Source organism: Hippocampus bargibanti, linkage group LG13, assembly GCF_051943395.1.
Source record: "Hippocampus bargibanti isolate YZ-2025 linkage group LG13, ASM5194339v1, whole genome shotgun sequence".
NCBI classification, from domain to species: Eukaryota; Metazoa; Chordata; class Actinopteri; order Syngnathiformes; family Syngnathidae; genus Hippocampus; species Hippocampus bargibanti.
In genome coordinates this window covers 3,725,921-3,742,053 of record NC_142746.1, presented here as the reverse complement: position 1 = coordinate 3,742,053, position 16,133 = coordinate 3,725,921, and the positions used below count along the sequence as shown (strand labels likewise).

The window sequence follows — 16,133 nt, the reverse complement described above, 5'->3', positions numbered from 1 at the left end:
TGCGAGATTTCACTCTCGACTGTGAGAAATGGGATTTCATTTTTTTGAAGAAAATGAAGGCTGAGCCTTATACACCAGAAAATATGATATCTTCAGGTCATAAGAAAATAACGTTTTCATTTTTTTCCCGACTATAGGCAGAACTTGAACTTTTTTTCTTGCTTGACTTTGGTGGCAAATTAAAACCAGTTAAACAATATTTTAAAGGTCCACGTTTTACTGCTTATGAAGTGACATGAGTTTGTTGCAATGGAAGAATTGTGTAGATATTCAAAATTGTATTTGAAACATCTGGATCGATTAACACATACAGGTTACATCCGACTTACGATCGAGTTCCATTCTGACCAAACAGTCGTAAGTCGAAATGGTCGTAAGTCGAAATACATTCAAAATGTTGAATAGAGACTCGGAGGCTAAATGACTCGCAAGCTCCCCCTCTTAAAATGTTAGAAAATAGAGTCTGGAGGTCGTGGTCATAAGTACGGGTGGTCATGAGTCGAGCTGGTCGTAAGTCTGAAGTTACCTGTACATGTTTTAATTGTGGATGTGTGCGCCTTTTGCTCTTTGTCTCGACAGCAAATGTAGTTAGTGATAAATCCTGCAGCCTCCCGATAGAGGAAGCTGGCATCATCTGGGACAGTATTTGTTTTCTCTTCCTGCTGCTGCAAAGACGGGTTTTCCTCAGTTTCTATTTCATCCACGTTGTAGCAGAGTCGCAGGCATTTCACAAACAAGCCTCAAGGTAAGTCACGATCAACCAATGTGTAATTTACATAACAGTTATGAACAAAAGAAAAACACCGCACAGTCCTGGTGGGTACGGTATTCTTTTTTTCCCACAAAAACACCATCCATACGTTAAGTTGTGAACCTTTTACACATTTCCCTACTTGCAGGTAAAAATGCAATAACTTGTTCCTCCTGTTTTACTCTTTTGCAGGGGGTTTGACCTCTTCAAAGCCACTATAATGAAAAACATTAAATCACACCAACAGGCTGAGATCAAGTCCTTAACACAACTCAAGAGATCGTAAGTGTTCAAAAATCTGTAGTTTAGACCTATGGTTCCCAATCCCCCGCACAGAAAAAATAAATAACTTACCTTACTTCTGTTATATTTATGTTATTATTTGAAAAGTGTTTTAGTTTGAAAATGTACCAGCTTCTCTGTTCCATCCGGCAACAGTACATCACTCAAGCAAAGAGATCAAAAAACAAATGTCTTTGAAAAGGGGAACCGGCCCAGCCAGGTGACAGAAGAGAAGCCTATACAGTGATACCTCGGTTTACGAACCCCTTGGCTTACGCACTTTTCGGTGTACGAACGTTAAATTTATGAAAATCTTACCTTGGCATACGGACTTTTTTCATACACGGAGCTGCCTCAATAAGTGATGTGTCATTCGCGAACGAGCCCGTTCATCTAACAACAAAATGGCAGCCGACTGTTTTTGTCCTCTTTTCGCTGCCCCCAGTCTTTGGTTAAAGCAACGTGATTGGTCAAGAACACAGCAGTGAGGGGAGGTGGTTTAAACATAAAAGAGACAGGCGGACGACAGTGAGAGAGTTTCAACTTTGATAGTTCAAAGGCAGAGTGTAGACTGCAAGGTTAAAATATCCCATCAATCAGGCTCCACAAACAACCCGCGCAAGCCATCTGTACACTTGATGCAAAAAGCTATCAACCCAGCTAAACGGAACACAATTGATGAGGAACTAGGTAAACTTATCGCAGAGAAAGCACCTACAAGGGATCATTCCTCAGGATGGTGAAAGAAGGTTACGTTCCTCATGAAGTGTTTAATGCTGATGAAACGGCTACTCCATTCCAGCAAGCCATCAACGACCATCACAAAGGTAAATAAAATGACTTTATTATATAGTACAGTTTATTTCTTTAATTATAATACCATAGCACATTTATTGTACATAAAATAAGGTATATTTTGTGTAGTTGTGAGGATTAGAAAATTAGAAAGTAGAAAATTATGTTTTATGGGGACCTGGGAACTGATTAGTCTCATTTTAATGGTTTCCTATGGGAAATACATTTTTGAATACACATTTTTTGCCTTACACACTCTGTCTGGGAACCAATTAAGTTTGTAAGCCAAGGTATCACTGTATCTAATTAATTTGCAGTGTGTTCACTGTGCTGATTAGGTTTTATTGTATGCTGATAGTGTGCGACCAGTGCACAGTTGCAAAATTTAGAGGGTACATTGTTGCCGTTGCATCTCCAATAAATCTGAAAGAAAGATACCTTTCCTTGTATTGCCTTGTTCTGTGACGATATCCTTTATCTACTGTCGTAAATATTGATGTTTTCATCTACAGTCATAAACTAAAGATTAAAATGGGGTTGATGTCTGCTCCAATAGACAGTAATATGGTCAAACATTTAAGAGCTACCGTATTACCTTTCGAGAATGCATGTGATTCGATTTACACTACTGTCAGAGATGTTTGATCGGACACTGTGGACAAAGTCTCAAACCCAGAAAGATTGTCTTTACTGCCGGCAGGAGACGCAGCCATTCATGACAGACGCCTGAATTCTGCAGCCCTCTGCCAAACTATTTATTGAGAGTATATGCAAATTTAAAGGACAACCGACATCACTTTTTTGTTTCCTAACTGACATCAGAAAAACGTTTTATAGCATCTAAAATACCCAAAACACGCAGTATGATATTTTTAGTCAAATGCAAAACACCAATAAAAATGACTTAAAGTGTCCAAAATCTGCCAAAAAAATAAACCCGGAAGTGACCAGTTTCAGAAGGCCCCGCCCCCTTGTTCGTGGTGTCACGCCAAGGCGTCTTGCCTTGCTGGAGAATCAAAACAATGGCTTCAGATTCGGAAATTATGCTTTCTTGTTACTCATCCAGTTATATGATTCAAATAGTTCTGAAGAGGAAAGCATACATGTTTGCAATCGATTAAAGAATTTATTCTGTGCCATTTTGAGGCAATCGGGGGACAAATGTGGTACTAAAAAAGACGCAGAAAATGGCGACAAAGCTCAGTGTAAGGAATTAATCAGCCCGTTTCCACAGGCTGATTAATTTCTTACACGGAGCTTTGTCGCCCTCTTCTGCCTCTTTTTGGTGCAACACAAAGTTTTCAGACCTAACAAGTACAGCAAAATACATTGCCGTGATGGAAGGACTGCTACAATGTGTCCTTTTTCTGTCAGGGGCGTTCCTTCAGTGACATAGGGTGAGGACTCGTCACCAACTCAAAAACAAGACTTCCGGAATATTCAGCGCGAGTCTTAAAACTTAAAATATAGCTATATGTGGTGGAATCTTTGTAAAATACGCTCAGTAGAAGTCATTTGAAGCCTTTTTACAAATTATGGACACAACTTGACAGTTTTACAAGCTGTGTCTGTTGACCTCAGATTGACCCCAGGTTGTCTATGCTTGAATTGTGTATTCGAGTCACACATGTTGACTAAGCATATAACAGCATGAAACTTTAAAATATGATAACTTCTTATTCTCCATCAACTACTAATGCAAGATTATCTTCTTTTTATTGTTTGCCAGAATGCACAGAATTCGCTCCAAACAGCAGAAGTATAGAGATGGACATAAAGTCATTGAAGAAGACAATCATGGGCAAAGTGCTGGTAGGAATCACGGGTGCAACCTTACTGACAATGGGGGAGATGTGTATGCCTTCTTAAAACATGGTCTCCAATTATCCATGCATGCCTTATATGAGTCATTAGGCTTAGAACTCCTGCCCCAATTACAACTTCAAGACCAAAATATGTATTGATATATACCAGTGTCTGAAATAACGTCTGCTTGGGCGCCCGGGGCGTGCAACTTTTACGTCGGTCGTACAAGTTACTGAATGTCTCCGCCCGGATGGCCGACAACTTTTTTCTTCAAAAAGTTGTCAATTTTTTTTCAAATCAAACGTTTAATTTGTATACTCGACAGCCAATCCAATCAGAAGCCTGCATCGAATAACTTTGTGGTTCCGGGTGCATTTGCATATCATTTTCCAAAGTAGACCCACAGAAAACACAAGAAAAATGGATAAGTGGGTAGGAATCAAGCCAAAACCTCAGCCCCAGAAGAAAGATTCAAAAGCAGCGAACAAATTTTAGGACGCTAGAAAACGTAAACGTACATTAAAAGCATCGGAGAAAGAACAGTTCACGTGACTTGTAGCAGACGACGCAACGCAAACATTGCATTGTGCCACATGCCGAACAGTGTATGGACAAACGACAACTGGAGCAAAATCATCCGCAAGGGATATTTACCATCAATTAAGCAAGGGAGCATGTGTGGTAGGTACATCAATTACTTCATTTTAAAGTGTTGTTCTGTTATATATTCTGATTATCAATCCTTAATACTTTGCAACAATTTTTTTTAGATTAGTCGTCTTTTCAGAGTTGTTCGCCCTGGTGTCCGGTAACTTTTTGTTTCAGACACTGTATGATGGTCCTTTTCTATATTGTAGTTGAACTTTTGAGGACTTGCTGTATTGTATATATTTTTTCCATGTGCAATTTTGTTGGTTGTTTTTCATATATTACAACCGTGATTGTGTACCTATCCACATCCTCAAAATTTTTTTCAGTGAAATTCTGCAAGCTCTAATTTCATGTACAGTTTTTTTTAAACACATTTGCCCCCGAAAGTCATTATTTTTAGTGGTCTGACATTGTACAATTAAGAAAAATTGCAAGAAAATAATTACAATTATGAGTTAAACCCTTAAAGGACAACCAACACCGTTTTTTTTTTTGTTTCCTAACTGCCATCAGAAAAACGTTTTATAGCATTTAAGATACCCAAAACACGCAGGCTGATAGTTTTAGTCAAATGCAAAAAAAAAACAACAATAACAATGACTTAAAGTGTTACAAAAATACTTCAAAATGACCTCAGAATGTCTCTTCCGTATCATTTTGAGGCATCTGGACTCCAATGTAGCGCCCAGAAAATGTACAAGATAGCGCACGAGCTCCTTTGGAAATGGGCTGATTTCAACTAGTATCAAATAGTAGTCTTGGTGCAACACACAAAGATTCACCATGGCATTATTCATGTGTTTTCCTTCTAATTTAGCCATCAACACAGATCAACACGAAGTTTTCAGACCAAATATAGTACCCAAAATTCATTGTGTGTTACTTTCTCGGTCAGGGGCGTTCCAGACCGTCACTAACTCAAAAACAAGACTTCCTGAATATTCAGCTCGAGTCTTAAAACATAAAATATAGCTATATATGGTGCAATCTTTGTAAAATAAGATCAGTAGAAGTCATTTTAAGCGATTTTACAAATTATGGACACAACTTGTCCGGAGGCGTTGGTTGTCCTTTAATAGATGAAGTTATAGTCCTAAATGGAAATTCTCTTGAAAGACTGAAGCTGCAAAAACTGAACTACAAAGAAGCCAGGTGAAACCTGCATATCGTATATACAGTATACAAACACGACTGTACTAAATTTTATGTGCAGTATGTACATCTTTGTGTGTCCTTGTGTGTGTTTCTAAGAAACAAAGACACAGCGAAACAAAGAAGGCTGGTCTCAACCGTGTCTTGACCATGCAACAGGTATAATTAACAGATGCAATGCCACTGAGAAATTCGACATGTACTTGTGATTGCAGTATACCTACCTCGGTTTACGAACCCCTTGGCTTACGAACTTTTCGGTTTACCAAAGTTACATTTCTGAAAATTTTACCTTGGCATACAAACTATTTTTCGGGATACAAACAAGCCCGTTCTACTAACAAGAAAATGGCAGGGGACTGTTTTTGTCCTCTATTCCCCGCCCCCAGTCTTCGGTTAAAGCCACGTGATTGGTCAAGAACGCAGCAGTGGGGGGGGGGGGGGTTAAACATTAAAGAGACAGGCAGACGACAGAGAGGGAGTGATGAAATGGATAGAAAGCAGTGAAATTTGGACTCATTTCAACTTTGATAGTTCTAAAGCGGAGTGTAGACGGCAAGGTTGCACAAGCCATCTCTACATTTGATGCAAAAAACTATCAACCCAGCTCAATAGAACACAATTGATGAGGAACAAAGTAAAATTATGGCAGAGAAAGCACCTACAAGGGATCATTCTTCAAGATGGTGAAAGAAGGCTACATTCCTCAAGTGTTTAATGCTGATGAAACTACTCCCAATTACTCCATTCCATCAAGATGAAACCGGTTACTACATTCCAACAAAGGTAAATAAAACAACTTTATTATACAGTAAAGTTTATACATATTTATTATACATAAAATAAGGTATATTTTGTGTAGTTTTAAGGCTTGGAAAATTAGAAAGTAGAAAATTATGTTTTATGGGGACCTGGGAACGGATTATTCTCATTTTAACGGTTTCCTATGGGAAATTAATTTTTGGGATAGACACTTTTCGCCTGACACACTCTGTCTGGAAACCAATTGAGTTCGTAAGCCAAGGTATCACTGTATTTACACGAAAAGGTTACCAAGAAGAGTAAGAATAACCTAATTCTTTGACCACAGTGCTGCATTCAGGATGGTACTACCTTTTTGACTCAGACAGTGAAGGTGAACATGAACTGCTGCCAGAGGAACAGAAGCCTCAAAAACAGACTGCCTATCAGGTCAGGCACTCTTTTGTAATTATTTTTCTGTTTTATCAACACTGACCAGCCTCAACGTTGTGATCACTTGCATGATATAATAGATCTACAAGATCGATGAGAACCTTTCTTCAGCCATCATCTGTACTTCTTTGAAGGTGGTGAAGCTTGAGGGTTCTGCGCAGTATCCGTGCTGTTCCCAGCACTGCGCTTTTCTGGACCGAGATATCCGATGTTGTTCCCGGGATCTGTTGCAACCACTCGTCGAGTTTGGGGGTCACTGCCCCAAGTGCTCCGACCACCACAGGCACGACTGTCACCTTTACCTTCCAGGCTCTCTCCAGCTCCTCTCTGAGCCCTTGGTATTTCTCGATTTTCTCATGTTCCTTCTTTCTGATGTTCCCATCACTCGGGACCGCTACATCCACGACAACGGCTTTCTTTTCCCCTTTATCTATGACCACGATATCTGGTTGGTTGGCCATTACCATCTTGTCAGTCTGTATCTGGAAGTCCCACAGGATTTTTGCTCGGTCATTCTCCACCACCTTGGGAGGTGTTTCCCATTTTGACCTTGGGGTTTCCAGTCCATACTCCGCACAGATGTTTCGGTAGACTATGCCAGCCACCTGGTTATGGAGCTCCATGTAGGCTTTCCCTGCCAGCATCTTACACCCTGCAGTTACGTGTTGGATTGTCTCAGGTGCCTCTTTGCACAACCTACACCTTGGGTCTTGTCTGGTGTGGTATATCCCTGCCTCTATGGCTCTGGTGTTCAGGGCCTGCTCTTGGGCAGCCAGGATGAGTGCCTCTGTGCTGTCCTTTAGGCCAGCCCTCTCTAGCCACTGATAGGACTTCCTGAGATCAGCCACTTCTGCTATGGTTCGGTGGTACATCCCGTGTAGGGGCTTTTCCTCCCATGATTGTCCCTCTTCCAGCACCTCATCCTCTGTTCCCCATTGACTGAGACATTCTCTGAGTACATCATCCGTTGGAGCCTTCTCTTTGATGTATTCATGGAGCTTGGATCTTTCATCCTGGACAGTGGCTCTCACACTCACTAGTCCCCGGCCTCCTTCCTTAAGGCTTGTGTACAGTCTCAGGGTGCTGGACTTGGGATGGAACCCTCCGTGCATGGTGAGGAGTTTTCGGGTCTTAACATCCGTGGTCTGAATCTCTTCCTTTGGCCACCTTATTATTCCTGCAGGGTATCTGATCACTGGCAGGGCATAGCTGTTTAATATATATATATATATATATATATATATATATATATATATATATATATATATATATATATATATATATATATATATATATATACATATACATATATACACATATATACATATACACACACATATACATATACATATACACACATAGATAGATAGATAGATAGATAGATAGATAGATAGATAGATAGATAGATAGATAGATAGATAGATAGATAGATAGATAGATAGATAGATAGATAGATAGATAGATAGATAGATAGGTGTTTTGAAAGGCGCTTGAAATAAAATGTATTATTATTATTATTATTATTATTATTATTATTATTATTATAGATAGATCCCTACTGTCCAGACTCTGCTATGATAGTTCCCTGCCCTCAGGTTGGGGGGAACAGAGGATTACTCCCTGCGGCTATACTGATTACTTCTATTGACCTACCTGATTGCCCCATTTGCAATTGTGTTATCATGAGCTGACAGAGATTGTATTAAAAAGACTGGGTTAACTGTAAAATAATGGTTTTCAGTTTTGATTGATTCACAATTTCCATTATGATGCAATGCCATTCTATTATTTTTCTTTTTTTATTAGCTGTAAAACACGGGTGTCAAAGTCAAGGGGGGCCAAAACTGGCCAGCCACATCATTGTATTCAGCCTGCAAAAGCAAATCAAACTTTGAAATTCCATGATGCATAACAACAGTTATTTCATTGCTTTACGGATGACACCCAGTTTACCCATAACTTCCTCAAACTTAACAGTGAAAAAACTGAAATTCTCCTTGTTGGTCGTTGGTACCAAATCCACCTTGAACAAAGCTAACAGTTTCTCTCTCACTATTGACAATTCGACCGTTTCTTTCTCCCATCAGGCCAAAAGCTTAGGTGTCATCCTTGACAGCACACTATCTTTCCACTACCATATAAATAACTTAACCCGATCTGCGTACTTCCACCTACGCAATATCAATCGTCTTCGCCCGTCTCTCACCCCTCACACCACTGCTATCCTCGTTCCTAGACTTGTGAGCTCCTGAATTGACCATTTGCAATTCACTTCTCCTTGGTGTCCCTCAGAAACTTCTCCACAAACTTCAACTCATCCAGAATTCTTAAGCCCAGATCATCATCAGAACCTAACCCTTTCACCACATCACCCCCGTCCTCCAAGAGCTCCACTGGCTCCCGGTCAAATATAGAATCAACTTTAAAATTATTCTTTATACATTTACAACTATCCATAACCTTGCCCCTCCATACCTATCTGACCTTCTTCAAATTTCTATTCCCTCTCGTTCCCTCAGATCATTTTCCTCCCTCCACCTCTGTGTGCCCCCTGTCCATCTCAGCATGATGGGGACAGAGCTTTCAGCTGCTCTGTCCCCAAACTCTAGAGCTCACTTCTTCCCATTATTCATAACATTGATTCTCTTCCCACCGTCAAATCCCATCTCAAAACCGACCTATTTAAAATCGCATTTTCTGTGTAGCTTTATCTCTTGTTTCTATTTATATTTTTATTTTATGTATTTATTATTGTATCTGGTTTTTTTCTCTATACTTGTCTGTGACTGTAAAGTGTCCTTGAGAGCTTTGAAAGGCGCTTGAAAATAAAATGTATTATAATTACAAACAAAGTGAGGCTTCTATTCGCTTTGGTTGGACGTGACACATCCGAGAATAATGCAGGGATGGATGGATGGATATTTGATCCTTATTTTGTATCACATATCATTATAATGTACTGTACAATTGTTTGTCTTGTTGTGTCCACTCAATGTATATTGTATATTGATGTAATCACTGTTGTCTTCCAGATAGCTTATCAGGCGTGGGTGAAAAATGTGAAAAGAGCCCTAAAAGAGCATCAACGTAACCGAAGATCTCAGAGACTTGAAGTAATTGAGGATGACTCTGCTACGCAACAGACTTCACAAGAGTCCTGCTCAGTGATAGGTAACGACTGTAGTTGTGCACTTTGTTCTGAATAGTATGAGTACAGTATACAGAAGGGGTGGGCAGTTTTTTTGCAATTTTGTACCTAAGAAACTCAATTTGCAACACAAAAATCAATTGTTGCATCCATATCACCAAACCATCAGGACACGCTTTCACGACACCTCTGATGGGAATGAAGAGGCCTAGCTAGGTTCACACAACAGCATTATTAAAGCATGACTATTTGATTAAGAACACAATGAGAGGAGCATAACTGAACAGCATAACATTTGTGTCTTCAGAATATAACGGAGTAAAAGTGACATGATAGCATTTTTGTGTATGGGGGGTGGATTTGTACTGTGATTTTTATACTATGGCTCATTCGCCAGCTAAATTCGCTGGCTAATGGCTATCTATTCGCTAGCTCTTAGCTATCTATTCCAAAGCTGATGGCTATCTGTTCGCTGGTTAATGGCTATCTATTCGCAGTCTATTTGCTAGCTATTAGCTATTTATTCACTAGCTATTGGCTAGCTGTTAGCTAGCTAATGGCTATCAATTCACTAGCTATTAGCCATCTACTTGCTAGCTAGCTAGTTTGCTATCTACAGTGGTACCTCGGTTCTCGACCATAATTTGTTCCAGGACCCTGTTCGAAAAGCGATTTTTTTTTCGAACAGCGAAACCATCTCTTTGCTCCTGTCACTTGCGAGTTGACAGTGGGGGGGGGGGGGCTGCCTCTCCCGGCCGTTCTCCACCTGCTGTCAATTCTCTAATCATGGACACGGGGCATTTATACGGTTCGCGATCACCTCGCCAATGCCGGATGATTGACTCACCTCGCCACCGTACCTGGACTCTTCCTTCGATGCGCGAGTGTATCCGGTCCGAGGTATTTTCTCTGCGTCCCGTAAATTTATGTCATCTTCCGGGATTGCGTAATTTTGCACCCTCGTGTGCCATTTGCTTTTTGGCATAGTAAGCGGGTCGGCTCACCCCCTGCCTTCTTACTCGCTGTGTTTTCTTTTATTTGTGAGTAAACATCCTGCTTGGGTAATATGTGTCTGTTTTGGGATCCCAAACATTCCACTACGTTCCGACGAGTCATCTGCCGTCACTCTCGCTCGGAACGTGACAGCTACGGATGACTGGGCTACAGGATGTTCTTTTCTCTTCAAATATCTATCCAATGACACTTGCTCTCACTCCCACGGTCACATCACTAGATTTCACAGCCTCCTTATTCTTTAATATCGTACCGATCGTAGATTTCGCCATGCTGTATTCCCTCGCCAGATCAGACACTCGCACACATCCTTCATATTTTGCGATTATTTCTTTCTTAAATGCAATAGTTGTACGCACTACTTTTTTTGTCACTTCAAGCAGCCCTTACTTTCTTTGGAGGCATGAATAGGGGCTAAAACTCTTCGTACACCTATATTAAACGCTAGAGCAAAACGCAGCACGTCCTCTAGCGACAACAGTTGGTCACGGAGAGAGCGATACAACCGTGCGCCGCTCAGCTCCCCACCCTCGCGTACGCACTCACGCGTCGTATTGGCGTTCGAACACCGATTATCTCGAATATCAAGAATATCTCGAATATTTTGTTCGAACACCGATTTGTTCGAACTGTGAGGCGTTCGAGAACCGAGGTACCACTGTATTTGAGTTATTTCAGGGGTTGAGTGAATGCTAGCGCGTGTGGCTGCTGCTGCTCACCCACAGAGAAAACTTATCCTGTGACTGTAAAGTGACCTTAAGAGTTTTGAAAGGCGCTTAGAAATCAAATGGATTATTATTATTATTATAAAACCCCACAATGTTACACAATCCAGTGTCTTATTTTGCCGGTCCGAAGCCCAAGCAAATACAGAGGCTTGTGTCAGAAAGGGCATCCGACGTAAATATTTGGCTTAAACAAACATGCAAATCAAACCTGTGAATCCGGATCGGTCGAGGCCGACCACCATCGGCCCTGTTGACCTACAGGGTGCCAGTGGAAAATGGACGACTATTGGTCAAAGAAGGAAAGGAGTGATGTGTACCCGTCAGAAAAGAGAGAAATGGAACGCCAAAAGTATAGGACTGAGAATAAGGACTTTGAATGTGTGAATAATGACAGGAAAAAGTACAATTGAAAATTCATTTTTTTTGTCTTACCTTGTTTTGAAAGCAATGTCTCCTCTCTACAATTATGCAGTTTCTTTTTTCAACTCTTTCTGTTGGTGTTCCATAGGTCATGGAGAGATTGTTCAGAGGATCTTGGATATGATACGGTTCTTATGGGCCATTTTACTAGCTGTCATCGATGGATTGATCCAGTGGCTCAACTTGCTAACTAAACAGTATCGAGAAACATCAGCAGTTCTGTGCAATGAACGCTACTTCTTCATACACAAGATACAAGTAAACACAATTAATGAATCATTTTTTTTCTCAAATCAATCATATTGTAATAAGATCTCCCTGAAATACTCTCTAATTCCTGCAAAACTATGTTGGCAGCCTTGTCACACTCCACCAGGCTCAATGGCTGATCTGTCTCAAGCCTGTGAGGGCCTCACAATGGATACCTATATGAGTCAAAATGACACAGAATGCTCAAATCAAAACAGGTTAGTGTGAGGAATGAATACATACATACGTATATATACAGAAATATATATATATATATATATATATATACAGTAAAGTATCGTTATATCGATATTCAATGGAGTCCGAAAAAATATCGATATAACCGGGACTATCGATATATCCGACCCTGTCTGCATGTAATTTTCTCCGTGCGTGCATAGAAATAGTATCGATATAACCGGGACTATCGATATATCCGATATCGATATAACGAGACTTTACTGTATATTGTAATGTCATGAGAGGCTATCTCTCAGCGGGGCAGGACAAGGAGTGCAATGGGCGACAGGTTTGAATGCAAACAAAGGTTTTAATAAAGTGTTACAGGGGGATTTCACAATCAACAAAGGCAAGAATAGTGTGCCTTCCAATTCTTAAATCAGAATAAAGTCTCTTCTGAGGCTAAATGGAAGACGGGGTACTTTTCCCTGGGTTTTTAGGCCTCACCCCTCTTGATGTCCTTCCTAGGTAGCCTAGCCACAATTAGCAAGGTTCCAAATACGGTGTTCCGTGCTATGGTCCCAACTGGCGACGAGTTCCATGCAACAATCAGTTTCTCAGTGTTTCTCCACAGACGACAACAATGGCACTTGTCTCCCCGGCCGCACACTCAGAGGCTCTCTAGCCTTAAAAGCCATGGGCATACCAATCAAGCCACGATCAGCCACAGGTGTACGGTTTGGATTGCTGCCTTCCACCAGATGGGGCCAAAACTCTCTCTGGGTGAAGCCATCTTAGTGGAATGTATTTCCCCTCCAGGACCCAACCTCTCCTGACATCACACTATATATATATATATATATATATATATATATATATATATATATATATATATATATATATATATATATATATATATTTAAAGTCTCGTTATATCGATATTCAAGGGAGTCCGAAAAATATCGATATAACCGGGACTATCGATATATCCGACCCTGTTTGCATGTAATTTTCTCTGTGCGTGCATAGAAATAGTATCGATATAACCGGGACTATCGATATATCCGGTATCGATATAACGAGACTTTACTGTATATATATATATATATATATATATATATATATATATATATATATATATATATATATATATATATATATATATATATATATATATATATATATATATATACAGTCACGAGCAGATGAAAAAAATGACATGGCTACCAATACAATGTTTACCTTTAAAGGACAACTGACACCATTTTTTTGCTTCCTAACTGACATCAGAAAAATGTTTTATAGCATCTAAAATACCCAAAACACGCAGGCTGATATTTTTAGTCAAATGCAAAACACCAATAAAAATGACTTGAAGTGTTCCAAAACTGCCACAAAATGAGCTCAGAAATGGCGAGATTCAGAAAGTCCCGCCCCCTTGTTCGTGATGTTACGCCAGGATACACCATCACAAACTGCCCTGCTCGAGAATCAAAACAATGGCTTCAGAGAGTTCAGATTTGGAGAAGATGCTTTCTTGTTACTCGTCCAGTAATGAATATGATTCAAATAGTTCTGAAGAGGAAAGCATAAATGTTTGCAATCGATTAAGGAAGTCCTTCCGTATCATTTGGCATCTGGACTCCAATGTAGCTCCCAGAAAATGCACAAGATGGCGCACAAGCTCCGTTGGAAATGGGCTGATGTGTCTTCTGGGAATTTGTGTCAACTTGTATCAAATAGTAGTCTTGGTGCAACACACAATGATTTCCTTCTAATTTCACCATCAACACGGATCAACACGAAGGTTTCATACCAAACAATGTACCCAAAATGCATTGTGTGTCGCTTTCTCGGTCAGGGGAGTTCCAGACGTGACGCCACATCAGGCATCGTCAACAACTCGAAAACAAGACTTCCTGAATATTCAGCGCGAGTCTTAAAACGTAAAATGTAGCTATATGCGGTGGAATCTTTGTAAAATACACTTAGTCGAAGTCATTTGAAGTGATTTTACAATTTATGGACACAACTTGTCCGGCGTCGGTTGTCTTTTAGGGTGGCTCACATCTTAGGTTTTTAAATTCAATATTTCTGACCATTGAAAAGTGTGAATTTCAGAAAATTATTGCTTGGATTGGAATGGATGTACCTTTATTAGTCTCGCAGTGGAGAAATTTCCATTTCAAAGTGGCAAAGTTATGCAAGGAAGATGAAAGGAATGAAAGAAGTAGAAAAAAGAAATACAGGAGCTGCTGGAAAGGCAGCCACTCTCATGGCGTCATCTTGAAGCCAAAAGAACAAAAAACTAAATAACAAATAATATGACAAAACAAAGAGAATATGACAACACAAAGACACAGTCGTTCATTCTTAAGCACTTTCTGTACCCTCTTTGGTACATGAAGCAGTTCTAGATGAAAGAGGCAAGGATCAAAGCATCCTTTTCACCAGTGGATCAGGGACGTCATGGTGGAATGTGCACGTCTACTACAATTTAAATGTTTAAAGCAAAACCAAAGCTGTAGCATCCATTGACGAAAAGAGCCTCGCTTCTCCTGTGCTACGTAAATCCGCATCAATTCCAAGCTGCGACAGTTCCACATACGCATCGGCGCTCTGCGTTGACACTTCTTTCTTCTCACGGAGGCTCTTCAAGCCATGCACCCACCCAGCAGCTGACAGTCCAACAGCAACTGACCTTTCCGCTGAACAAAGTGGGGCTGTGAAGATGCTACTCATTCCAGGCACAAAAAAAGCACATTTTGCCCCAGAGCTGTCCAGCGATGACAGTCAAATGGCACCGACATTCCTCGCATTCAAAAACAGTACTGGTATATTCATGCTGCTGAAAAGGCGCAACCACTCAGCACAGTCTCCTCCTTGAGAATGTCATGGCCAAAAATGCAGAAAAACACTCTGTATCCGTTCCACACGATGCGCAACAACACACAGTGACAAAGAAAACACAACCACAAGATAAAAACAAGCAAAAAAATCAAGGCTCATAAGAGCACCTGCTGACAGCTGCCTACTCGGGCGCCATCTTGGACCTCTTTGTGTTGTCTTCTTTCTTGCGTTACATTAAGTCATTCAACTCCTTGAGTATTATGATCTTACAAATGAGTCATCAAAACATCTCTGCATCCAACTATTATTATCTGCTTTAACCTCACTGTTAGCTGGAGTCTATCCCGGTTGTCTTCGGGCAGTCGGAAAGGTACACTCTGAACTGTTTGCCAAACAATCGCATGCTTTATGTGCTTATTAACTTAGTTTGAATGTACCCACTGTGTGCTTGATTCCATGAGCCTGTTGGAGGAGACCCGGATTGTGGAAGACTGGTCTCTTCATAGACCACAACTCAACAGCGCGTAACTCTCTTGAGACCTGAAATCCCACTTGACGGAAAAGAGTCCCAATTTATACAACACAGGCACTCTAGAACAGCCAGTGAAATGCTTGGAGACAGGTACACACATGAACACACACGCACGCACACACACATACATACACACACACACACACACACACACACGCATTCCTGTTTCAAGTTTTGTGAGGTCCGAATAACTCCAGATATGAAGTGAGGACCAGCGTTGCTGATAAGTTTAGAGAAGAACTAGTGTTACATTTGAACAATAAACGTCACCCCATTTCCCACTTCAACTTCTTTAAAAACAAAGCAATAAAAAGTGGACTTGAAACTGCAATAACAGCAGGAGTGAGGTTTCTGAATGGGTACATCCCTCACCCCTTGGTT

At 40.5% G+C, this 16,133-nt stretch overlaps 1 protein-coding gene across 1 annotated transcript in view; it reads left to right on the top strand.

The window, feature by feature from the left end:
• Nucleotides 1-16,133, top strand: part of piezo1 (piezo type mechanosensitive ion channel component 1 (Er blood group)) — a 106,864-nt gene that overhangs the window by 56,660 nt on the left and 34,071 nt on the right. Inside the window, 10 exon segments of the mRNA XM_089011746.1 lie at nt 580-745; nt 944-1,033; nt 3,558-3,640; nt 5,537-5,596; nt 6,528-6,628; nt 9,664-9,802; nt 12,030-12,199; nt 12,299-12,408; nt 15,682-15,740; nt 15,743-15,842. Of these exon segments, the coding sequence (XP_088867872.1) occupies nt 580-745; nt 944-1,033; nt 3,558-3,640; nt 5,537-5,596; nt 6,528-6,628; nt 9,664-9,802; nt 12,030-12,199; nt 12,299-12,408; nt 15,682-15,740; nt 15,743-15,842 (1,078 nt within the window).